The 23,298-nt window shown below is 38.2% G+C and overlaps 3 protein-coding genes across 3 annotated transcripts in view; 1 reads left to right on the forward strand and 2 right to left on the reverse strand.

The window, feature by feature from the left end:
* Nucleotides 1–237: 237 nt before the first annotated feature.
* On the reverse strand, nucleotides 238–5,871 carry LOC148426400 (uncharacterized). Its single transcript, XM_088409644.1, has 15 exons — nucleotides 5,606–5,871; nucleotides 4,967–5,013; nucleotides 4,841–4,904; nucleotides 4,684–4,751; nucleotides 4,299–4,374; nucleotides 3,230–3,282; nucleotides 3,092–3,149; nucleotides 2,545–2,667; nucleotides 2,422–2,456; nucleotides 2,158–2,302; nucleotides 1,977–2,037; nucleotides 874–947; nucleotides 743–799; nucleotides 602–662; nucleotides 238–311 (listed from the first exon to the last, which is right to left on the reverse strand). The coding sequence occupies exons 1-11, from the start codon at nucleotides 5,869–5,871 to the stop codon at nucleotides 1,998–2,000; spliced, it is 975 nt and encodes a 324-aa protein (XP_088265770.1). The 3' UTR covers nucleotides 238–311; nucleotides 602–662; nucleotides 743–799; nucleotides 874–947; nucleotides 1,977–1,997.
* A 68-nt stretch (nucleotides 5,872–5,939) lies between these two features.
* Nucleotides 5,940–11,268, reverse strand: LOC148426401 (homeodomain-interacting protein kinase 3-like). Its single transcript, XM_088409645.1, has 8 exons — nucleotides 11,158–11,268; nucleotides 9,731–9,985; nucleotides 9,463–9,654; nucleotides 8,119–8,300; nucleotides 7,928–8,051; nucleotides 7,728–7,847; nucleotides 7,167–7,235; nucleotides 5,940–6,128 (listed from the first exon to the last, which is right to left on the reverse strand). Exons 1-8 carry the CDS (start codon nucleotides 11,176–11,178, stop codon nucleotides 5,940–5,942), a joined length of 1,152 nt encoding a protein of 383 aa, XP_088265771.1. The 5' UTR covers nucleotides 11,179–11,268.
* Nucleotides 11,269–14,560: 3,292 nt separating this feature from the next.
* Nucleotides 14,561–23,298, forward strand: part of rftn1b (raftlin, lipid raft linker 1b) — an 82,871-nt gene continuing 74,133 nt past the window's right edge. The window contains exon 1 of the mRNA XM_088411753.1: nucleotides 14,561–14,877. The gene's annotated coding sequence lies outside the window, so the exon portion shown is untranslated. The remainder of the gene's footprint in view (nucleotides 14,878–23,298) is intronic.

Here is a 23,298-nt window from a genome sequence, read left to right on the forward strand (position 1 = left end):
ACACGCGCAATCTTTTGACTTGTCCCATCTCTGGACACAAGGACCATCACCAACACGGTCTTTAAAATTCTCAAATAAATAAATAAATAAACCTCAGATTTTATATAAAAAAAATCACTTTTTAAACACATGTAAAACCACAAAGAGTTTAAGCTGCATCTGTCACAGAAGAGCAGCATAAGAATTTAATGAAAAACAAAGATTTGAGTAAATTGTGGTGCTTTGGCGTCATCTGTCGGCACAAGATGGTACTGCGTTCAGGATGCCGCAGCTGGTCACCTGACATCTTTGTTCTTAGCTAATTGGCTGTTCTGGGAAATAGAGGAAGAAAACTGAGGTCATGACTTATGAATTTCGAACTACTGCGGCATTAATATACAATTTTACAACACAGTCTTGTGAGCTAAACGTTTGAAACTATCAAACAAATCATTTTACTTTATATTTTAGAATTACTTGCGAGATTGAATCAAGAGATTCATGAAGTGAGACAACTGGCTATGTTACCTGCTAACTTCTTTTATGTCTTAATACATTTAAAGATTTTACTGCTCATGTTATAAAAATTAATATCATCCTGTAACTTCAGAGTGGGTCATACCATTTTAGCTTAGTTATTAGTTTTTTTAGAAGACTCCTTGCATTCAGATACCCTGGACAGCCTACGCAAAAAAAAAACAAACAAAAAAAGAGGTTGAAGTTATTAGATTCGCTTGAGGGGGCAAATTTTGAGATGTCATACCTGAACCTCCACCGGGAATTACATTCTGTTGAGACACTGTCGGGACCATCAGCAGTCCTGAAAGGTGAAAACACTGAATGAAAACAAATAATATGCGCTATGTGCTGTAGGTATAATTCATGATCTAATACCATGTACTTCCAATCAGATTTAGATTTGGTAGTCTCCTTGGGTTCTGAGCTTCTGCTGGACCAGACTCCGATCACTAAAAGTGAAACAGGTCCTCTTTCTAGTAAGTAAAGTGATCTTTTGGAGATTATTTGATGACATCATTCAAATGAGAAAAAAAACAATCTATCATCACATTCTTGTGATAGTTGAACAAAGCAAAAGCTTAACAAACCTAGCTAAAAAGATTAGCAACCTGACACACATTTCACTCTGAATTTAGCTGCTTACTTCAAAACGTTTTTCATATCTTGTCTGTCATAAACATACTGAGAATTATCTTTAATATATTTTTCATTTGTTCAACAGTTTTTCTACATAAATTGTATTGCAGTACAATTCTCTTTGAGATGACAGTTTATCTTGTTCTACATTTTTGATATACAGATGCACTTTATTTATTTTACTTATTTTATACTGTCAACTCGATACAAATTATAGCTAGCGTCAATGAGTAAAAGCTGTTTGCATGTTTCTGTGGAACAAGGCGTGTTCATATATATATATATATATATATATATATATATATATATATATATATATATATATATATATATATATATATATATATATATATATATATATATATAATGTCTTTGGGCTTGAATGAGTTGAATAAGGACAGTTTGTGAAGGATTTCTTAAAGCTCTTGTATTGAAAAAAAAAATGTCAAAAGGCAAAACTGTCTTTAGGATCAAATGAGTTCAGAAATTGCCAATGTTTTAGTACAAGGACGTTCAATACAACTACTTTTTTCAGACCGATTCCATTATAAGTATTTTTGTCTTATCCCACAAATACTTTTGATACACCAATTTTTTTTCCAAAAATAGCAATGACAGATCATTTTGACGAAAGACCTACCAATTATTAATACAGTATTTTTTAATTTCATTCAATAATCACAATTTTCTATTAGTTTAATCAGTAATTTTTAATTCTCGATGGTAAAACTGCTCCAAAAAGAGCAGTTGATACATTTATCGACATTTATCGCCATCGTGAATAATGAAACATTGAAAGAAGGCTGTGTATCGGCCTGATACATTTCGATTGTTGAACTTACCGTACAAGTGTATGGACAGCGTCAGGTCTCATCTTTCTTTTTCTTGGCCTTCGAGTTGAAACTGTTGTATAATACAAACAATTTTTGGTTTGAGTGGTGCTTATGAATGATTTCTACAGTAATTGATGAGATGAAAAAAGATACTGGGTATGACGTGGGTGTATGACATGATCCAACCTACCCACTGCAGTTTGTAATTCCAGAAGGGGGCTGCGTTTTGGTCTGAGCTCTTTTGCTGGCGTTCGGCTTCAATTTACGCGCAGATCTGTTTCTTCTTCTTCTCCAGGCCGAGTAAGTGTTGCGTGTCCTTTTGCTCTTTGGAATTTCTTGGGGAAAGAGGTGGAGACAAGCCACATGCTGTTACGCAGACTAATGAAGCACTTTCAAGACTCTTCAAGCCAATTTTGCACTTCAGTGTCCTTCCAAGGTGAGTGGATTGACTTACTGTTTTTTGTCGGGGCCCCATCAGATTTCGTCTTTCTGAAAAAATATAGTGCATCATATTTGATTGGGATCGAACTTTTATATCAAGTTAAACACTGTGTATGTGTAAGATTCTGGTACTTACACACTGGGTTCAGTAGGTCTAGTTGTGGATTGGGTTGTTTTCCTGACAGAGGTATTTGCCGTATTACTTATTTCCAGGTCATCTTTGGGGTTCATTTTTCTCTTCTTTCTTATTGGTGAGTCCCTGCAAAAAAAAAAAAAAAAAAGTAAAGTATTCTGGGCGGATGGTTTGTAAACAATGACCGTGTCTCCCCTTCTCTTATTGGCCGAACGTTTGCCGTTGTGGGGGAAGGTAACTGATGTTGGGGTTGCGGTTGTTCAAGATCGCAAATTTTCGCCAGACATTCAACTATTCAACTATTTTAACTCATTCTCTACCATTGATGGCAATAGACGGCTTATGTCTATGTTGCATGTGCAAGTTTAGCACCAATATTTATACATAGCCATAGCACACATGATTGATGTCGGCCTTGAAAGATGAGTAAAAATGCTAAATACATTGACCATCGAGAGATTTCTTTTTCTGATACCACCTTGGCACTAAAAGAGTCCAAACCAACTAAAGCGTGCAATTCCGAAGTTTGGTCAGGAGGCGCTACACTGACCTTGTACTATTTGCTGCGGCTCGAAAAGTGGACCTCCTCCTTTTCGATCTTTCTTTTCCTATTGAACACAGTGCGGATGAGCAATGATGAAACAATGAAATAATCGCAAAATGTGTACAGTAAGTTCTTAAGACCAACTTTTTAGTGCACGGACACCGCCAAGCTCAGCCCTCCATTTCCCCTTCTTGTTTCTGGAACAGCAAAACCATGAAAGGTGAATGACATAAAAACACATACAGTACAACGCCTCTACAACAAAACCTGCCTGTGCAAAAAAAGCTGCGTGAAATAATCTTCATGCATTGAAGCCTTTCCCTCTTTCTTATTTCCCCCTATGAGGAAAAATCCACCTGTAGCATAATATGAAATATTTTTCTCTACATTTCCTTTGCATTGAAATTCAATATAGCAAAAACAAGGCTGCATCAAAAGTCTAGCTTGGTTTATGCTTGACGCACCGGCACGCGTTTTGTACCACTTAATACTCAGAGCGGCTTTCCCACACAGTCAGACGATATTCTCCCATACTCTAGGTGGCAGTAGATGGTGTCTACAGCATACAAATAACACCACTCTATGACAGAGGTAGAGAATTCCGGTACAAACGATCTAAATTCTTCCAAGTGTACTTCTTTTAACAGACTCCTCATCAGGAGTTGCTTACGGTATTTAGGTCACGGTAGTCCTTTTCAGACCAATCATAATGGTGTTTGTACCGTCAAACTTCCATAAGCAGTAGTTCGTCCGCCATGTTTTCTGCTCGCACAGAAATTCCAGAAGGTAAGCGTTGCAGAAAAACTGTTCTGTGCAGACTACACGCGGCTGGGTGTGGTTGCCGGAATAACATCATTAGACACGCGGAGGTCACGGGCGCGTCAAGCCTAAACCAAGTTTAACACTTGAAGACAGAATAAAAGTAATAAAGATGAAAGATGGATGAAGAAAAGTGAAAGACATCATGCAAGAAATTAATGGAAGTATGAAAACAAATGCTCTCTTATTTTTTTTTTTCAATGTGGGCTAGTTGGATATTTTTGTTTTTAACTTCAGTCAGATTGCACACTACATTTTTTTTATGTTTACGTCCAAGACAAATATTTGCCACTGTGAAAAGCTCCCTGTTGTTAAAACATTTCTGGCTGCAAACACGATTTCATTGTAGAGGAGTTCTACTGTAGGTAAAAATGATAAAATGATCGAGTCTTACTTGATGCTCCTTGGCGTGGCTGACTCTGCAGTGGCCATGCTGATGGTTGAGGATTCAGTTGAGGTGTTTGGGATTTCTGGGGGGGGGGAAGGGTTCCAAATTGTTCAAAACCATTTAAAACAGTCCAAATCTTTCAAGTTAACGCAGACAGACAGCCAGCTGAAGACACAAGTACACGGTAGTAAATTATAACAAGCTTGAGCAGCCTTGCTCATTACCTTCATTGTATGGAAATGATTATTGCTGGAAAAAAATAATAGCCATCATAGCCATCATTTTACTGTAAATGAGTTTTGAATCAGGTCTAGAATTTGGTTTGATTGTCTTGATATTGATTTTTAAAAAAAAGATCCCTTTTATCCCTCAGAAATTACAAATGGCTTACCCTTTAGTGTCTGGTCACCAGTGGCGATTGTAGTCTGTATTCCATCTCGGTTGGTATTTGTAGGCACTCTGGTGATTTTTTTTTTTTTAAGTCAGAAATGAAGGATTGGGAAGGCATCTTAAAAGGAATCGACAAAATAATAAAGCCCAAAACGTACTGGTTGCTGTTCAGCGCTGCAAGCTCTGATTTAGCCACTCTGGCGGTCATCCTGGTAGAAGCGTCTGTAGGAGTGACAGAAATGATGTCATCCTGCTTCGTTTGCAAAAAGTGAGCGCTAACATACCTCTTTGATCCTGGACTGACTCCTGATCTTCTTTCTTTTGTGGTTCTCTGAAAAACAAAACAAAAAACTGTCAAAAATCCAAACAGACCAACCGTTAAATATGACTTTATTTTTTAAATTCAATGGTCTGTACTGGACCTTCACGTTTTGTCCAAGTAATATTCTCAACTTGCAATAAATAACTGACTTAATCTAATCATTTTGCAGAAGATTTAGCACAGGGGAGTCAAACTCATTTTTATTGTGGGCCACATAATAGTTATAGTTTCTGTCAGAGGGTCGGAATTGTTTTAAATGTGTTTGTCACACACTTACCTAGTTTTGAAATCGGAAGCCGGCAAAAACTGTGCGAAAGAGAGAACGGGGAAAAAAATGTTTGTTTTTTGGAAGACTACTTGCAAGTTTGGATCTGGCCCCCGGGCCTTGAGTTTGACACCCGTGATTTAGCACATTCTGTGATTCTATGATTGCCAAAGATCCCGTTTCACTGGGCGGGCAGTGAATGACTTGATTCCAATTAAGTCATGAGGCAAAATAATTAGATCAAGTAATCTGTATTTATTCTCTGCCAGAATAGTGGAATTGGTTAAAAAAAAATCTAAATGGGTCGAACTGTAATTAAAATCTTGCGACACTTACCCTGCCATGTGCGATTTGTTTTCTTGGGGCGGCGGCTTATTTAGCTTGACCGAATGGAGCCGATGCGATAGATCCAAGTCGGGGTTGTCCAGATTGAGGAGGCTGGAGATGCGCGACGAGATCCCCACGATGTCGGGATGTTCTTGGTGAATCTGCCAAGTGGGACGAGCGCGTGCATTCTGGTGGCGCGAGGCCGAAGGCGCTTCCGCCTGAGTCCCGGAACTCGGATTCTGACAGGCCTGCATCATTTCGCAGCTCAGTTTCATGCTTGAACAGAATAAATCCAGTGTTAAGGCTACTTGGGCGGCTTCCGCAACGCCTTGCCGTGAACTCACTAGAAGCTGTTGCCGTGCCTGAGCCCGAGGTCCGCCATGGTGACGAAGGAATGCTGGAGAATCTGATCGGGGATCAGTCGCTGGTTGGCGTCGGGCCGTAGAAGCTCCTTCAGCAAATCCACAAAGATTTCCTGGTCTTGGATTTCTGCTGTGGTGTCCTCATTTGACAGGTGGACCACTTGTCTGACCTGGACCGGAACACATTGCCAAGCTTTAAGAGTGAGACACGAGCAAAAATTATAGTTTTTGTTTTTCAAATGGATTTGGACTCGATAGCCGTGACTCATTCTTGGCTGTTGAGGCTATTACTTTGCGTAGTTCCTCACTATTTTTTGACTTTTTCTCAAAAGAGACCAAAGGCAAGTCTGCCCATCCATCCATCCATCCATCCATCCATCCATCCATCGTGGCCACACCAGATAGCAAATAAAGTTTAATTGACACAAAAATCTTAAATCAAACTTCCAATTGCCAAAATCTGACATGAATTCTTTTACTGCCAAGGGAATTGGAAGAAGGAACCTCTAGAGGGCCAGTATATTTTGCATTTTCACTTATCTTTCAAGGCCGACAGAATATATTGAATCGAATGTACTGAAGGTAATAACTGTGTTGAAGTGTGGAAAGACTGCCATCCAATGCTCACAGATCTCACTACAGTCCTCAATTGTCTTCTATTAGGTAAGCATTAGTCAAGGACGTCAGCTACCCTCCATTAAAAAACATATTTGACGAGAATTTTAGTATTTATTACTATTTTAAAAGACGAGAATTCTCATCCATGGCAGTGAAAGAGTTAAAAACCACTACACTCAGACACACACACACGCGCACACACACGCATAGCAACATTAAAAACGTAGGGTGAGGTAACCAAACAATAGAAATGTATGGTCATAAATGAAAACCGTGCGATAAAATGAAGCCGCAATAATCGAATTGCGAAGTAGAAAGCATATTGCTAAGCCTTGACATCGGACTAGCAACACTTGTTGCATTCCCGGTTGATGTGTAGCTTGAAACTGAGGCAGTATCTTTAGCTACTAGCAAACAAATGTTCCATCCTATTACCTCTATCTCTGGATTAATCTCCCCCCGTTTATTTCTTCCGATCTGGCATTTTCACCTCGGCTGCAGCATTCTCATGCAATTACTCAGGAAAATGACATTTTTCATCCCGTGTTCCTAGCTGGTATGCTATTAATATAAAGAATAAAGCTTTGTACCTTACAAAGGTCATCCAAAGAGTTGATAAAACTGTCGGTGCAGGCCACATAGCCATACTCGTTGGGTGTCTAGGCAGAAGTGACATAAAACTGTCAGAAACATAGTCAACATTTTGAGACATTTACCACCTAGTGAGGGGATGGAATAATGAAGCCTCATGAGCCACTTGCTATTTTCTATTTATTTATTTTTTTGCTCCTCTAGATGGCACTCTTGGTTGAAAGATAAAGTGAAGCGGAAAGGTAATGCATTTCCACTGCATCTCTAGTGATGGGAAAATGAAGCCTCGTGAACCACTTTTGATGTTTTTTGCTCCTTTAAATGGCACTAAAGGTAAAGGCTAGTGCAATGGAAATGTATCAAATTCCCACTGCATCTTCAAACCAAGAGTTCCTTTTAGAGGAGAAATGAAAGGGTTCGCGTTGCTTAATTTGGAATAAAGATAAAGAAAAAGGCTGATGCAATGGAAATGTATTCAATTTCCACTGCATCTGTGCTGATGGTAAAATTAAGCCTCATGAACCACTTGATTTTTTTTTTTCATTTTTCAGTCAGTATACCTTTAGTTTCCAATGAAATGACTGGAAGCCCCTCTCCTTCCTGTAGAATTGAGAAGTTTTGACCCCAATGTTGAGTAGTCTTTGCGGAAGGTGGCCTAAGATGAACTCGATCTTTCTCAACTGTGGCCCAAAAAAAAAAAAAAAAAAGATTGAAGCAACCTTATGACCTCAGTCAGAATTCGAATGGAAGGAGAGCTTACCATATCGTATTCGCAGGTGCTGTAGAAAAGTGGCGAGCCCAGAAACAACTCAGCAACGATGCAACCAAGAGACCACACATCAATGGCCTCCGCGTAGGGAGATCCGAGAATGATCTCCGGAGCTCTGAAAATAAACACATTCATAGTGACGATCTCAGTGGAATCAAACAGGCAAAGGAACTTTGGCTAACCTGTAACGGCGGTTCTGAATATGCTGGCCCTGATCGATCTCAGAGACGTGCTGGGCCAAGCCAAAGTCGATGATTTTAATTTTGTACGGCTGGTTGACGTGCTCCACCATCATGATGTTGTTGGGCTTCAGGTCTGCGTGGATAAGTCCAATACTGTTCAGAAAATGCAGGCCCACGGCCAGCTGAAGACATGAATACATGGTATTCAATTATAAAAGCCGCATTAGCCAGGCTTGCTAGCTTAGCTTTTTAAAACATACCCGTTTGGGTCCAGCAATATTGAGCTAGCTCAAACTATGGATAGAACTACTTAACATACATATACTGATAAAATATTTCAACAACTGTGTATCAAAAATCTTTCTGTGTAAAAATGCCATTTAGACTGCTATTTATATATATATATATATATATATATATATATATATATATATATATATATATATATATATATATATATATATATATATATATATATATATATATATATATATATATATATACTGTATATATATATATATATATATATATATATATATATATATATATATACATATATATACTGTATATATATATATATATATATATATATATATATATATATATATATATATATATATATATATATATATATATATGTGTGTGTGTGTGTGTGTATATTAGGTATGATAGTCAATCAAATCACCAGTTGGACAGTAACGGCAGCTAGAAGGCCTCACATTGAACGTGACACGTACGTATCATTTTTTATTGGTTTGAATCAAAAATTGTTTTGAATCGAAAACTGGTTCTGAATTGAATCAGATACCCCAAAATGGGAATTGAATCGTCAAACTGTCAGATTCCCACCCCTAATTTTACTACATCAAAATATTATTCATCATCCATTTACTTTTATATTCAGCAAAACCTTGACCACTTACAAACATTTTTTACACCTTCGTCCCGCCATGTTTGTTTTGAACTCGCAGGTCACATTGTCTCGTTTTTACCCGAGAGCTTGTTCTCATGAGATTTCTATTGGAACGAAACGAAACGCTTTGGAAGCTCGAGAAGAGGAGCAAAACAGACATATTGAAGCCAACCAACGAACACTCAAAGTAAAAAACAGACTTTTCTACCAAAATGGATTACGTTTATAAGTGGTTGTGATACAAAGATGATGATGGATGCTACATGTTTGTTCATTCTAATATTTGAATGACTTTTACTGTGACAGACACCCCCGGAAAAGCTGCTACGGAACTCAGTATGAACGAAAACATGATTCAGGGGTGCGCCAGGCAGGGAGAAGATACTCACTTCAGTTTTTCAAAACAAAATCACTAATGAAGGCAAAGGTACCTGATGCAGAATGGGTCGTATCTCCTTGACCAGGAGGCACTTGGTGGGCCTGGTGTTCATAAAGTCCCACAAGTTGATGTCCAACATCTCAAACTCCAGACACATGAATATCCTGTCCACGAAGATGCTCTTGCACTGGATCAGGTTCACTTTGTCCGTGTCGAAATCCATTAACGTTTTCAGCTTGCTGGCCTTAAAAAAAAAAAAAAAAGAAGCCGATCAAATCAAGTCTTCAATAATGTCGTCAATCTAACCTCTTGCTCAGGACCTCCTTCTGAAATTTGTCCGGGGCGTCGACGTCCTTGAAGATCTTGACAGCGACCTCCTCCCTGGTGGACATCTTCAAGCATTTGACCACATCGCCGAAGGTGCCCTCCCCCAGGAAGTCCAGGATGCGGTACTCAGAGACGGGCGAGCGGAGGACCCGCAGGTTTCTGTCGGCGTCGTACGGCGAGCAGCACGTAGCCGCCTCCGCCTCCTCTGACGACGTGTCCTCTTTGGCTTTGACCCTGTAAGGGGGGTTCTGCCACCCCGCATTGGACAGGATCAGAGACAGCTCAAACTGATTGTAAATCTCAACCCTTTGCCGCCCTTTGGTCTTTAGATCAAAGGTATTTCCCTTCAAAGGGAAAGCATTGAAAGAAAACACTAGGGAGCTGAAATTTCACCCAGATGGTGACATCGTGTTAAAGTTCAACGTGGCATGGGTATCTTAGGTATGGCGTTCCCGGTAGTGTGCCAGAAAACTGATGGAAATATGTGGAAACGTTACCCCAAAATGGTCAAAATACTGTTCATGGGTTAGGATTGTTATCAATTATGGCTTCAAGTCTTCAATAGGGTTTCAAACAAGAGCTAAGGTTTCAGGTTAGGGTTTCGAACCAGATTATGGTTTTAAGCAAGGGTTAAATTGGATCTTTTGTTTCATACTGAGTTTAAGAGTTTCAAAAGGGTTATGGCAATCAAATTACAGTTTGGGGTTCAATATATGATTTCAAAGCAGGTTTAGGGTTTAAGGCCGGGTTAAGGATTTCATGTAAGGGTTAGGGTATCAAAGGCTTCAAATATGGATTTCAAAGTTTCAAACTAGCATCACGGTTTAAAATAACAGGGTTTTAAATAAGAGTTTCTTTGAGACAAGGATTTAGAACCAGGTTTAGGATTTTTTTAAAGATTCGATCCGAGGCTATGGCTTCAAAGCAGAATTCGAATTTCACATTAGGGTTTTAAATGAGATTTAGAGTTTCAATTGAGGGTTTCAAGGCAAGGTTAACATTTCAAGTCATGGGTTTCAAACCAGGGCTAGGATTTGACTTTATGGTGAGTTTTAAAGTAAGGTTTCAAGTCAGGGATTAATTTCAAGGCAACTGTTGGGACATCAAACCAGACGCAAAAGCGTTTCAAGCCAATGTTATGGGTTCAAAGTAGGGTTTCAAGTCACGTTTTTAAGAGTTAGGATTTCATATTTCAGTTTCAAGGCTGGGTTGAGGCTTTCAACCCAAAATTTCAAGTCTCGGGTTGGGTTTCAAATACCATTGTGCTAAAGGTTAGGATGTCAAATTAGTTGTTCAGGGCGGGGTTAGAGTTTCAAAACAGCCTTTGTTTCAAAAACGGGTTTAAAGTCATGCTTAGTGTTTCAAACTTGTTACTCATGGTGATCTTAAAACCTCCATTATCACTTGGTTGTTTACTCACTTGTTTTGCATCCATTTCCATTTCATGGCAGACACAAATTAATAAAACACGTCCACCTCAGGCAGAACTTTATGAAACAAAAAAATTCGAGGGAATTCAAACCATTTTATTTTTTTTAGCATTTTTTTTTAATCAAAAATACATTTTTACTGGAGTTCTCATTGCCAGCAGCTCATGTAAATGAAGTGATGATGTCACATAGCTATGTCATGTCTCTAATGCACCTCCTCGCCTAGCAGTGACATCACGTTTTCAGTACATCACCATGTGACCTCTCTTCGCCACTTGTGCTTTCGGAACAAGCCCGCTGGTAAATATTATGCAAACTTGATCAGAGAGCTTCTGTTACATTTGCATAAGTAACTTCCTGTCAGTGTGGCAGGCACTTCAGATGATTGGAGGGGCTAACAGGAAGTCAGCTTGACAGGAAGTGGCAACAATGCTTACTTGGGACATTGTTTTATTTAAATGATGCTTTATTTATTCATTTATTTAATCTACGCTGTTTTAAGTAAGGGGTGTCCTTTTTTTTATCAATTTGGGGCTGCATATGACAAATACAAATGAAACGACACAGGAGCCTGTCTTTGGCTTTTTTTTTTTTTTATTAAACACTAAAATCAATCAGGAAAGTGATGTATTTATTTATTTATTTAAATGAGAATTATTAACGTGAGATCTTTGTAAGGTGGACCTTGGCACATGAACAATTTATTTTACTTCTAAAACCAAATTATCTTTATTCACTACAGTTCTGATGATATATTGTTGTGTAAAAAAAAAAAAAAAAACAATTATATTTTTAACTGTTTTCACTTGATTTCCCCTTTCAAACATAATTTTTAATGTATTCCCCTGGCCGTAGTTTGGGCACCATTAACACTTCGTTTGTGGAATTTGAATAAAGGAAATCAGGTAACAACCAATCATCACTCATATTGCAGACGTCACGTGGCCAAACAAGGTTGAAGAAAACAAAATGTGGTCCTTTTGTCTTTTTTTCCCGACCTTTTAAAGCAATGATAGCGCATCTATCTTTGGTAAATTAAAAATATATGCAGCGTATTTTATTTTCTGTCAGATCTGCTTGAGAAGACAATGTAACATTCATATTTGGTCATTTAAACTTTTTCCGGAAACACTCGGAGAAAGAAAGTGGTACACACGAGGTAAGAACCATGACATGTGAAGTAATAGCACCATTCAAGAAATCATCAGCAGTCGCATGGAAACTGACAGCCTAATGCACCAAGCGAGCAAGCTGGAAATAACGCGAGAGCGGGGAAGGAAATTCACTCATCTTTTGTTTGCAAAGGGAAGGGGGGCAGGAAAAGGGAGAAAATTACAAGGTCGTGCAAAAAGCCTAAGATGCTCCACCCCAGCTTCTATATATCCGTGTGAAAAGGATCTTATTTGCCAGTGAAAGTCCTCGTATCTTAGCAAGATAACTAAATATTTAGTTTGAATTTTTAAGTGATTTAACATGCAGGTGAATGAAGTCGATTAAAACCTATTGTTCTTTCCATTTCTGCGTGTAGGCACCCTGTGCCTGTGTAGGGGGCTTTAATATAAATAACTAATTTTCTGTAAATAAAATTGATTTCACCGGACTTCACAACCAATGTTTGGACATTTGATTTCGTTACTTTGTGTCTAGCTCAACAACCACAATACATAAAAGGTATATATTAAATAAATTAAAGTAATATTAGGATGTTTATGTACCTTTTTATTAACAAACTACAGCAAAGTGACAAAACATGACTAAAATCAAGTTTTGTATTTGGACCGAGGGGTTTTGATGGTTGTCATATTGAACGCTAGAGGGCACTGCTGCATCGCTCCAAAAATGTTATATTACGGCGATAGTTGTTTCCTGTTCACGGCAGGAAATGAAGAAACCTTTTTAAACCAACGAGGTTCTAAAATTAAACTCACTTCCACTTTCTGTAAATCACCTTATAATGTAATATTTATCTAGTTTAATATTTTCATATCTTATTGGAGCCATTTATCATAGCTACTGTATTGTTGTTAAATCTACGGTAATAATTTGTATCAATCAGGGTTGAACATTTTAATGTTTTCAACTGTCAAAAGTATAAATGTGAACTGCAGCATATTTCCTAATCATTCCACAATAATACAAACAATGTCTATTAAACATGTTCATTATGGAGAGTTCCTTTGATGCTTGACGTGAGTGAAGATTTACAGAGAAACAAGTGGACAAAAGTAAACAGTCGGTAAATGTAAACTTTACATTTTAAAGTAAAATCAGGGTCCCTTTACATTGTAAAGGGAAAGTCAAACCTTTTTTTTCTGGTTGCAAAATCATGTTCTATGTAACCATTGCATTAGTGGAATATGATAGGGTGACCATTTTGCTACTTGACAACTAAATATGACATCACAATTAGTCAGGTGACAACGATTCACAGTTCAGCCGTTTTCTGAGTTTGGTCACGTGACATGCACAAACTCAGCTGTAGTAGCAAGTAACAGCAAATTGCAAAATGGCCGCCGCTCCTTGAAATAGTTTGAAATATTTTTTTTTTTTTTTACCAAACAACCTCCTTGAGATCTCGACTCATTTCCCTTTAAAATACGGAATTAGTAGACAATGCGCAGCGTTGCTACTGAAATTTTTAATCTGACTGTCCCTTTGAAATTACCACTGGCGACCAATAATAGTCAAGATTTGACGCTCCAGCATGACATTGAACAGTGGCCAGAAGGACTTTCTGTATGAAGCTGTATGAAATATGAATAATAAAAGAATGTTTTGATCGCTCCTCAACGTTGTCATTTTTGAAACCTATACTACTGATGACATATCACGTACGCAACGAATCAGTCTGGGACTCATAAATTTCCACTTTTATGCTTTATTTTGAATAAAATGTAAATCAAATATGAGGAAAAGATGAAGATGAGAAGATGATCCCATGTTTCATTTCAAATCCTGTTTCACACACGCAAACACAATGGTAGAAATATGAAATAAACTACAAATAACATTGTAACCTTATAACACTGAAGAAAAGAGAGCAAAACAACAAAGAGATCAAATTAAAACATGGAACTTTATTAAGATAATTGTTTTTGCTTGCTTTATATCTTCAATAGAAGCACCACTGCCACCTACTGTGGCGGATGTGCAAGTACATTTTATTGTAGTACAGCAAAAAATAAAAAAATAAAAAAATCCTGGGTTCCCATCAGACTAAATGGTTTGTCCTGAATCCATCTACAAAAAAGAACCAAAAAAAAAACATGTAGCCCCCTTCCTCCAACTCTGGTATTTCCCAAATCCCCCCCATCCCATCTCTCCTCCTCCCCCTTGCGTCTCCTCAGATGGATTCTTCATCCAGTCGAGTGGAAGCCGCGCCGCAGACGTCGACCGGAGGCTGCCGGGTCACAACACTCGCATCCAGACGATCACGTGAACGCGCGCACGCACAGGCACGAGGGGGAAGAAGAATAACAAGGAGGAGGAGGAGGCGCCGCTGAATAATGTGACAGGATGTGGTTTCCCTGAGCTGGCAGAACCAAGCGGGGACTTGGAGCGTCTTCAGCCTGCCTCTGAACGAAGTGCGTTCGGCCGCGGAGGAGAGCTCGGAACCGACGCCGCCTTTACCCGGCCGACCGTCGTCCACGCGTGGGATGCTTCGCTCCGCGTGACGCTCGCGCTTTTCCCACTTTGATCCACGGCGAGAGGTCGGTTCATTTTGACGATCGTTCTGTGTCTTCAATCATTTCGCACTTTTCACCGCTAAGTTACTTTGGTGCCCTTCCTGACGCGCGCGTACAAGTTTGGCGCACGCACGCACGCTCACGCCGACGTCACGTGACCGGACGCTACCGGGGATGCCGATCCATCGCGCGCGTCGGTTACACCCGGACGCGCCGATCATCGCGCACGTACGACGCGGCTGATGGTCATCAGCGATGATGACAACCGGATGCTTTTTTTCTTCACGTCTTAATCATACGTTTTGATTTTGCAACATGTCGCCATGTGTTTGATAACACAATATGAATGTAAAGTGTTTAAAAAAGTTTCTTGGTAGTTTTGGTGGGTTTTTTTGTTTTTTTTTTTGTTTCTTGTTTTTGTTTTGAAGCTACCCTGATCGTAGTTTGATCATTTCATCAAATTAAATTATCCCGATACATTTGTATTGTAGGTTTTGAGCATTAATTAAAAGGGACTATACACATTAATGAGTTTTACGCAAACGTGCCTGCGTTTGCTTGAGCCGTCCATGTGTGTGTGTGTGTGTGTGTGTGTGTATCTGGATATTATTAACTCGTTCAATCCCAACATCTATATTTATGCTTTTTAAGAGTTCAGACATTCAACTCCAGCTAGTTCTTGTTATTGTTTTTTTTTTTTTTTTAATGTCCAAAATTGGGCTAAAGAAGGGTCTCAACTTAGCTGATAGTAGACAAGGTAATGAAGTAGTGGTCTTACCTGAGGAAATTCCGTAAACTTTTCGATTATCTTAGTACTTAATTACTTACAGTAAATTATTACTTTTTAGTATTTAGATAACTAAAGAAATTTATTATTTTAATAATGACTTAAGGTGGATTAAGTAATTAGGTCCTGAAGTACTTAAGTAATTGATTTCTACTTCATTACCCAATTACATTAGTTGTACAGTACTTAAAGTAGTTGTTTAATTTAGTTCTCAGTTATCTAAAATATTGACTCCTTTAATATTTACGTTCGAAAGTAATTTATGACCATTTAGTATTTAGATACCTAAAATAATTGATTATTTTACTAATTTTAATATTTACTTGAGGTAGAGTAAGTAATTATGTCCTGAAGTGCTAAAGTAATTGATTACTAAGTACTTCATTTATGACTCCGTTTTTTAGTACCTTAAGTAATTCTTTAGTAATTTAAGTACTGAGGTAATTTAATTTAAGTACTAAGGTAATTGCTTACTATAATAATCCAAAAATAATCAAGTACTTTTGCATTTAATTATAACCGATCAAAAATCAATCAGGAAAGTAGGAAAGTAATAAATTAAAAGATTATTTAATACAAGTATCAGGGTATCTCAGGTAATTGATTACTTTATCAATTACCTTAAGTAATTGATTACTTACCACTTAATTACCTTAAGTCATCCATTACTCTGGCACTTAATTATAATAAATCAAAAATCGATCACGTACAAAAGTACCAAAGTCACTTATTACGTTAGTACTTAAGTATTACAGTATTGATTGTTTTAGTATCTAAGTTCCTAAATTGTTTGATTACTTCATAAATTATTCAAAGTAATTGATTACTTTGGCACATTATTATAATTAATCAAAAATTGTTCAGGAGCTAATGTGCAAAACTAATCAATTACTCTAAGTAATCAATTACCTTAGTTCATAATTAATTAAAGTACCAGACATTTTTCAACCATCATTTAAACAAACATTTAAAAAAAAATGAAATAAATACATTACAAACGATAGACTCTCTGGACTCTTAAAACATTTACAAACATTTGAGGGATTTAATGCACTAATAGCTGAAACAATAAATTCCTAAATATCAGATTCGATAAGGGACACAACGCTCCAAATATTGTCATTGCGCTGCATTGTGAGTACTGAACGTGATGGTGGCTTAAATGGGAAAAAAAACAACAAAAAAAACAAGATGAGGTATGTCAGTGAGGAGGAAGTCAGGGGGTACGAGAGAGGAAAAGACATGTGTGTGTGTATGTGTGTGTTTGTGTCTCGTTGTGAGTGCGTGTGTGCGAGAGTGAGAGTGCAGATAATTAGTTCCAGCTGGAGTTAACTTTACTCTGTTGGTACACACACGCGTTAAGCATGTACACACAATTGGAAACGTGGAAGCGATTGCCGTTGCGTCACACCGCAAACCGTGCGGCCGGGCAACAGGAAAGAGGTCAAAGGTCAACTCGTGGCCGGAGTTTTGCTTACGACACGCAGAAATTTTTGTTTTTATTCGGCTCGGCGCGTGCTCTGCGCTCCAGATGTTTGTGTCCTTGGTCAGGCGTCAAACCTCGCTTCTGCAAGTGCATTTTGTTTTTTCTTTGGGTTTCCCGTCCTCAATGGGGCCTCTTTGAATATTATCTTGGATACGTATCTCAAAAATATTGTTACAATACTGTATTTCATGACGTGGTTAGGGTCAGGGTCACTAACTCGGGTTTCAAGCAAAAAATTCGCTTTCAAGGCTTGGGCTTTAAACAAAGCTTAGTGTCTCAAAACAGAGCTATGTTATAACAGTGGTGTCAAAACTATGGCTTGGGGGCCATTTGTGGCCCGCCGTCTATTTTTTTTGTGGCATGCGGGATAAACCAGGAATTACATTTGGTACTTAGAAATGTGTTGAATATATTATAGGGCTTTTCCAATATGCAAAATTGTAAATTAACAACCTATGGCTTGGGGGCCGTTTGCAACCCGCCGTCTGTTTTTATATGGCCCGGGGCATAAACCGAAAATTACATTTGCTACTAAGAAATGTGTTGAATATATTGGTAGGGCTTTTCTAGATATGCATAAAGTAATTTAACAAGCTATGGCTTGGGGGTCATTTGTGGCCTGTCGTCAATTTTTATTTATATTTGCTACGAAGAAGTTTGTTGAATATATTGTAGGGCTTTTTTAAATGTGCAGAAATGTAAATGAACAAACTATGGCTTGGGCGCCATTTTAACTCCTTCATCGCTGACTTCGATGATACTTACAACTGGGCAGACAGCGAATAAGTTATCTCATTCACTGCCACCCCAGCTAAAATGAACCTTTGACGTCTATAGTCGTCAATGGTAGTGAATGAGTTAAACATAAATGAGGGTTTCGGGGATACGGTTAGGAATTCAAGATTTGGATTTGAAGCCAAATTAGGGTTTCAGATTAAGGATTTAAAACAGTGTTCGAGTCTTGCGTAAGGGTGAGGAGTTTCAGTTAGGTTTTTAAATTCAGAATTTGAAACCAGAGGTATGGTTTGAAACAAAAGATAATGCTCTATTTTTTTCTCAAGAGTAAACATGCTAAAGTTCTGAATAAGGTTTTCTTGAATGAATTAAGGTTTCTTCATCAACTTTGAAGCCCTGTGTTAGGGTTTCAAATTGTCTCTGACACCGGTCCAAACGGACAAAAAAACTTCCCCCAGCAATTCTCCAAGGTTCACAATGAAATCGCCTGCATAGCAAAGTCGCTAAGCTAAGCACATGTTTACACTCAATAGCGCCCCCTAGGGGAGGCACACCCCCCACTTTGAAAACATCATTAACACGAATAGTGACGCGGGCACCAGCGGACGTTGGCACGTAATTTGACAACGCGGACGCTTCCGTTGACTGTCTGTTCACCGCGGTGTGTCATTTTCTGCTTTAACGACTTGACGTTTGCGTGTTTGCGCCTCCCGCGTGGGCTGTTTAATGTCATTAAGGTAAATTGAGTGCTGACTCAAGCGCTTTCTCCTCACAGAAAGACAAACAAGGAGCAGTTGAGAAGCTTTTGAAGCGCACCAAACTAGCAACTTTTGGAGGAACCTTGTAGTCCCAAAGCAGTTTCTTTGTGACTGCGAAACTATAAAAATCTACGTCCTCTTATTCTTGCATAAATTGTGTATATTTATGGATAGCTCAATTATAATTTTAACCCTTGTGGCATTACAAATTCTGGACATTCTTTTCATTTTCTTTATGATATCGTAAAAAAATCAATTGGGAAAAATAGATTTAAGGAGCTGAAATTTCCAGCAGATGATTGAAAAATGTAAAATATCAAAATTTTGACATTTCTGTGTGATTGCAGCTGAGCATGTGAGATTTTGTGTACATAAACAGTCATTGTCCAAATTTTGGACCATATCAAACCATAATAATTACAATTTTTGAAATGCATTTTAATAGAATTTATTACGTTGATTTTCTTGAGATTTTTGCAACATTCCTTTGAGCGGAGGATAAAAATGTGTTGTGTATAGTTTGCAAATTGTGTGCACCACGGTTAACCTAAACTAGTCACTGTAACAAAGGGTTTGGTACCAAGAAAAAAACGAATGTATTACCTCAGTATCAATTTTCATTACATATGACAAATTGAAATTTAGGTGTAGATTTTAGCAACCATTATGGAAGTTGATAACCTTGATTTGCTTTTGCGGATGACATCGGGCCCCCGGGCCTTGCGTTTGATACCTGTTGTTTAGTTGAATTATGGACTACAAGATTATGTTTCAGCGGTAGGATTTCAAACCCTAATCCATGGTCATGGATTTGTCACCTTTATTATTATCTATATTATCTTTTTGGTATAGGGTCCTGTATTTACTGTTGTGATTGTTTTAGTTCTTGATGTCTCCGTTGCTATAGAGTTGCCATGGTCCTTTAGTCTGCTTTACTGCGCCTGACAATATTTAAGAACTATGTTTGGACAACTTGAGCTCTCAAGGTGTCATGTCAAACTGTCTTTTGAGTTTCTTCAGAGTCTCCAACTCTAGTTTCCAAGTCTAGCTTTCTGAGGTCTAGCTTCCAACTTTTCGTCCTGTGTTCAGTCTATTTTATTACTCTACTTTCCAAGTCCAGTTTTCTGAGTCTAGTTTCCGAGTCAATTTTTCTGTCTGGTTTCCCAGATGTCGGCTATCACTCTACTTTCCAAATCTAGTTTTGCAAGTCTGGTTTCTGAGTCAAATTTTCTAAGTCTAGTTTTCCAGGTGTAGTCTATCACTCTACTTCCCAAGCCAAGTTTTGTGAGTCTGGTTTCCAAGTCACGTTTTCTGAGTCTAGTTTTCCAGGTTTCTGATGCTTGCTGTATTTCCATTGGATTTTTGTCCATAAATACTTTGTACCGTTCTACTTATGTGTCTTGTTTACCTTTGGGTCCATACTCATGTGGCACTTACCCTCGATCAAAATTTCAACATTGGAACTTGTTAGGAATTCCTAGGTGAGGCCCACAGGGGAGGACCCTGCATCTTTGTCAAGTAAAACTCATTTACAGTGGAATTCCTTCTCCCCAAGTCTTGTGATGTTTATGAGGTGATGAGGTATCCAAATGAAATTCCACCACGCTAAAGTTGTTTTCCGTATATAATAGCACAAAGCGGAAGTCAAAACACTCTAGTCAAGTAATTGAGAAAGCTGGATTGTACTTTTGTTTCCCGTGGGATCAGGACAGGGGTGGCCAAGTTCGGTCCTCAAGAGCCACAATCCAGCCTGTTTTCATTGTGTCTCTTCAACTAACACACCTGATTCAAGTGATTAGCTCATCAGCATGCTTTGCACAATCCTAATAACGACGCTGATTTGACTCAGGTGTGTTGGTTGAAGAGATACATTGAAAACAGTCTGGATTGTGGCTCCTGAGGACCGAACTTGGCCACTCCTGGATCAGGAGATCAGGCATTACATTTATTTATTTGTAGTTTTATGTAGTTTTTTTAGTCTTATTTTTAACTCAAACCCTTGTTTGAAAAGGTATACTTGGCGTCAAACCAAAATTCAAAACTAACCCTATCTTGGAAACGTATTTCTTTGAATTGCTAATTTGAAGCCCTAACACTGGTTTCAAATTCTAACATTAAGTTTCACCCCCAATTTAAATTCATTTATATTTACTACCTCACACAGACTTACTTCCCTTCAGTGTGGATTCAAAACGTAAGAATCCTCAGTTGCACTGGTGTTAAATTGTCTGTTTCGCTTTGGAGCACGTGACCAGTCAGACAACACGCTAAGCGACCCGTCTCCAGACAAGCGTTGCCGTTTTCATCTCCAGCAGTGTCATCTCTCTATTGCGCTCTTTTTTCTTCTGCTGGAGAAAAAAAAAAACGGTCATCTGTGAAGCCTCACTTTTCATTATTTTCTCCTTTCTTCAAAGACGTCATGCATCTGTCTTAGGAATGTATGGCGATTGCCGGGTAGCAAACACGTACAGTACCTGCACACCGGTGGAGTCGTTCTCGTCATGCAAGGATCACAGAATTGGATTTGTGGAGGAAAATTGCAGCATTTATTGATCTTGTAAGATGTATGTGCCTAAGGACCCAACAACTTTAGCTCCAGGGTAGTTTTTTTATTTTGTTTTTTATGAATTTATGAGCCTGGTAGTAGCAACTCTTTGTGTAACTTTTGCCATCTTTTGAGTTGCCGGTACTAGGACCAATACGAATGTCGATAACCTGCCTATGATATAATTCATATAATACCACCGATGAAAAATCGCTTGTTCTCTGATTTGCTTAAACTGATGTGAGCGCATCATCAGCAATATGGTACAATCATGATATAGCATAACTAACTGAGATGATGATGCGACTCAATTCAATTACGATGCAAAATGATACAGTCCAAGCACGATATGATATATGATATGATATGATATGGCACCAAAAACTGTCAAATCTTACACAACGTCTCTTTAAATGTGATACAACACAAACACAAGAGGGCTCAATAGAATTATGATATTGGATCACTCCAATACTATTAAAATGTGATACAATTTGATACAATTTACTCCAATTAATATAGTGTCAATTGGAAATAATGTCCTGTTTTTGAATAAAGGGATAGAATTTTTTTAAAGCCGAATAATGACAGATTTATTGATAATTAAAATAATTATTGCAGCCACGGAAATCAACAATTGTCGAACTTAGGGCTGCAGCTATGCAATATCTTTATACTCTAAAAAAAAAAAAAACATATATTTGAATCAATTTGAGAAAACCTTTTGGGTTGCATAGCACAAAACGACACCCAAAAATGTGTAATTTTGTACAAAACATCTTAAAACATTTTTAGAATGACTCATTCAATGCCAGGGACGTATTTTCACGTTTTTTTAAGAGTCTGGACAATCGATACTTAAGTACATTAAGGACATTAATTGTCAGATACTCAAGTATTAAATTGATACTTAAGTATCTGGGATTGAATGTCTGGAAAAACGGGAAAAAACGTCCCTGGCATTGAATGAGTTAATAACAAAGAAAGTTGGGTCAAATTGACTCCAAATTGAGTCAGCGTTTTGGCTCCACTGTTTTTGGAGTGCAGAATTGAATATTCTACTTCATATCTCATTGATTATTTGAGTAACTTCATAAACAAGCGTGGTAATGGAACGAATTTAACACGTATATCAAGCTACAACTTGAATTCACTCCTATACGACGCATACCTTTGATAAATACTGTATCTCCATACAAGTGTTTGACAGTTTTTGCCATAAACACAACTTTTGTTTCTCAAATTTTGGTTATCATCTAGAAACTGAATTTTTTTTCTTACATGATGACTTTGAATCACTTTCCATTTCCAAGTTTACAGATGGCCAATGGCTGTTTGTAAACGTATGGCGGAGATGGTGGTTATTATTACCATTTCTTCCTTTTTTTTTTTTTTTTTGGCTTTGACAAATCCCGGCGTGGATGGATTATGCTGTGAAAATCAAACTCCCGACCGCCCAAGGCATGCACGAGGCGCCGGTAAGCGGGAGGGGAGGAGGAGAAAGTGTGGTCCTAAAGCGAGGCAGAAAGAGAGAAAGTGACAATGAAAGGAGGGAGAGACTGAGAGAGATTGCTGCCTATTATTCTTCTGAGAAGCCGACAGTCGGCGAGGGGCTCGTTCCCATGGCGATAGCTGCCTTCATCTGTGTGTGTGTGTGTGTGTGTGTGTGTCTGCGCGTGTCTGTCTGTCTATGGGCCTCGAGATGGCACAGAGGCCGAGGTCCACCATGTGCCGCTTGCTTGCATCCTGAAATTGGTGGTGAATCTCAGACGTTGATATATTGTACAGCAGGTATCCAATGAAATGAAATATTATTTTATATATACACAGTGGACCCCGGCCATGCAACGTCAATACGTTCCTGAGTTGGGATCGTAAGGTGAAATCGTCGTATGGCGGACAATAGAAACCTATGCTAATTAGCTAATGTATTTTAAACCGCAGGTAAAAACATCAAAATTGTATATTCATATTAAAAAGTAGTAACAAAATGGTAAGTGCTACTCATATATAACATACATGTATGTTATATACAAAATATATAAAGGAAAAATGGCATTTTATTTACCTTTGAGTGACGTTGACTTGAGCTACTTACGGCCATAATCTCTAGCAAGGATAGCCTAGCTTAGCC

The sequence above is a fragment of the Hippichthys cyanospilos genome, chromosome 3, assembly GCF_059441005.1.
Source record: "Hippichthys cyanospilos isolate Australia breed blue-spotted pipefish chromosome 3, RoL_Hcya_1.0, whole genome shotgun sequence".
Classification (NCBI taxonomy): domain Eukaryota; kingdom Metazoa; phylum Chordata; class Actinopteri; order Syngnathiformes; family Syngnathidae; genus Hippichthys; species Hippichthys cyanospilos.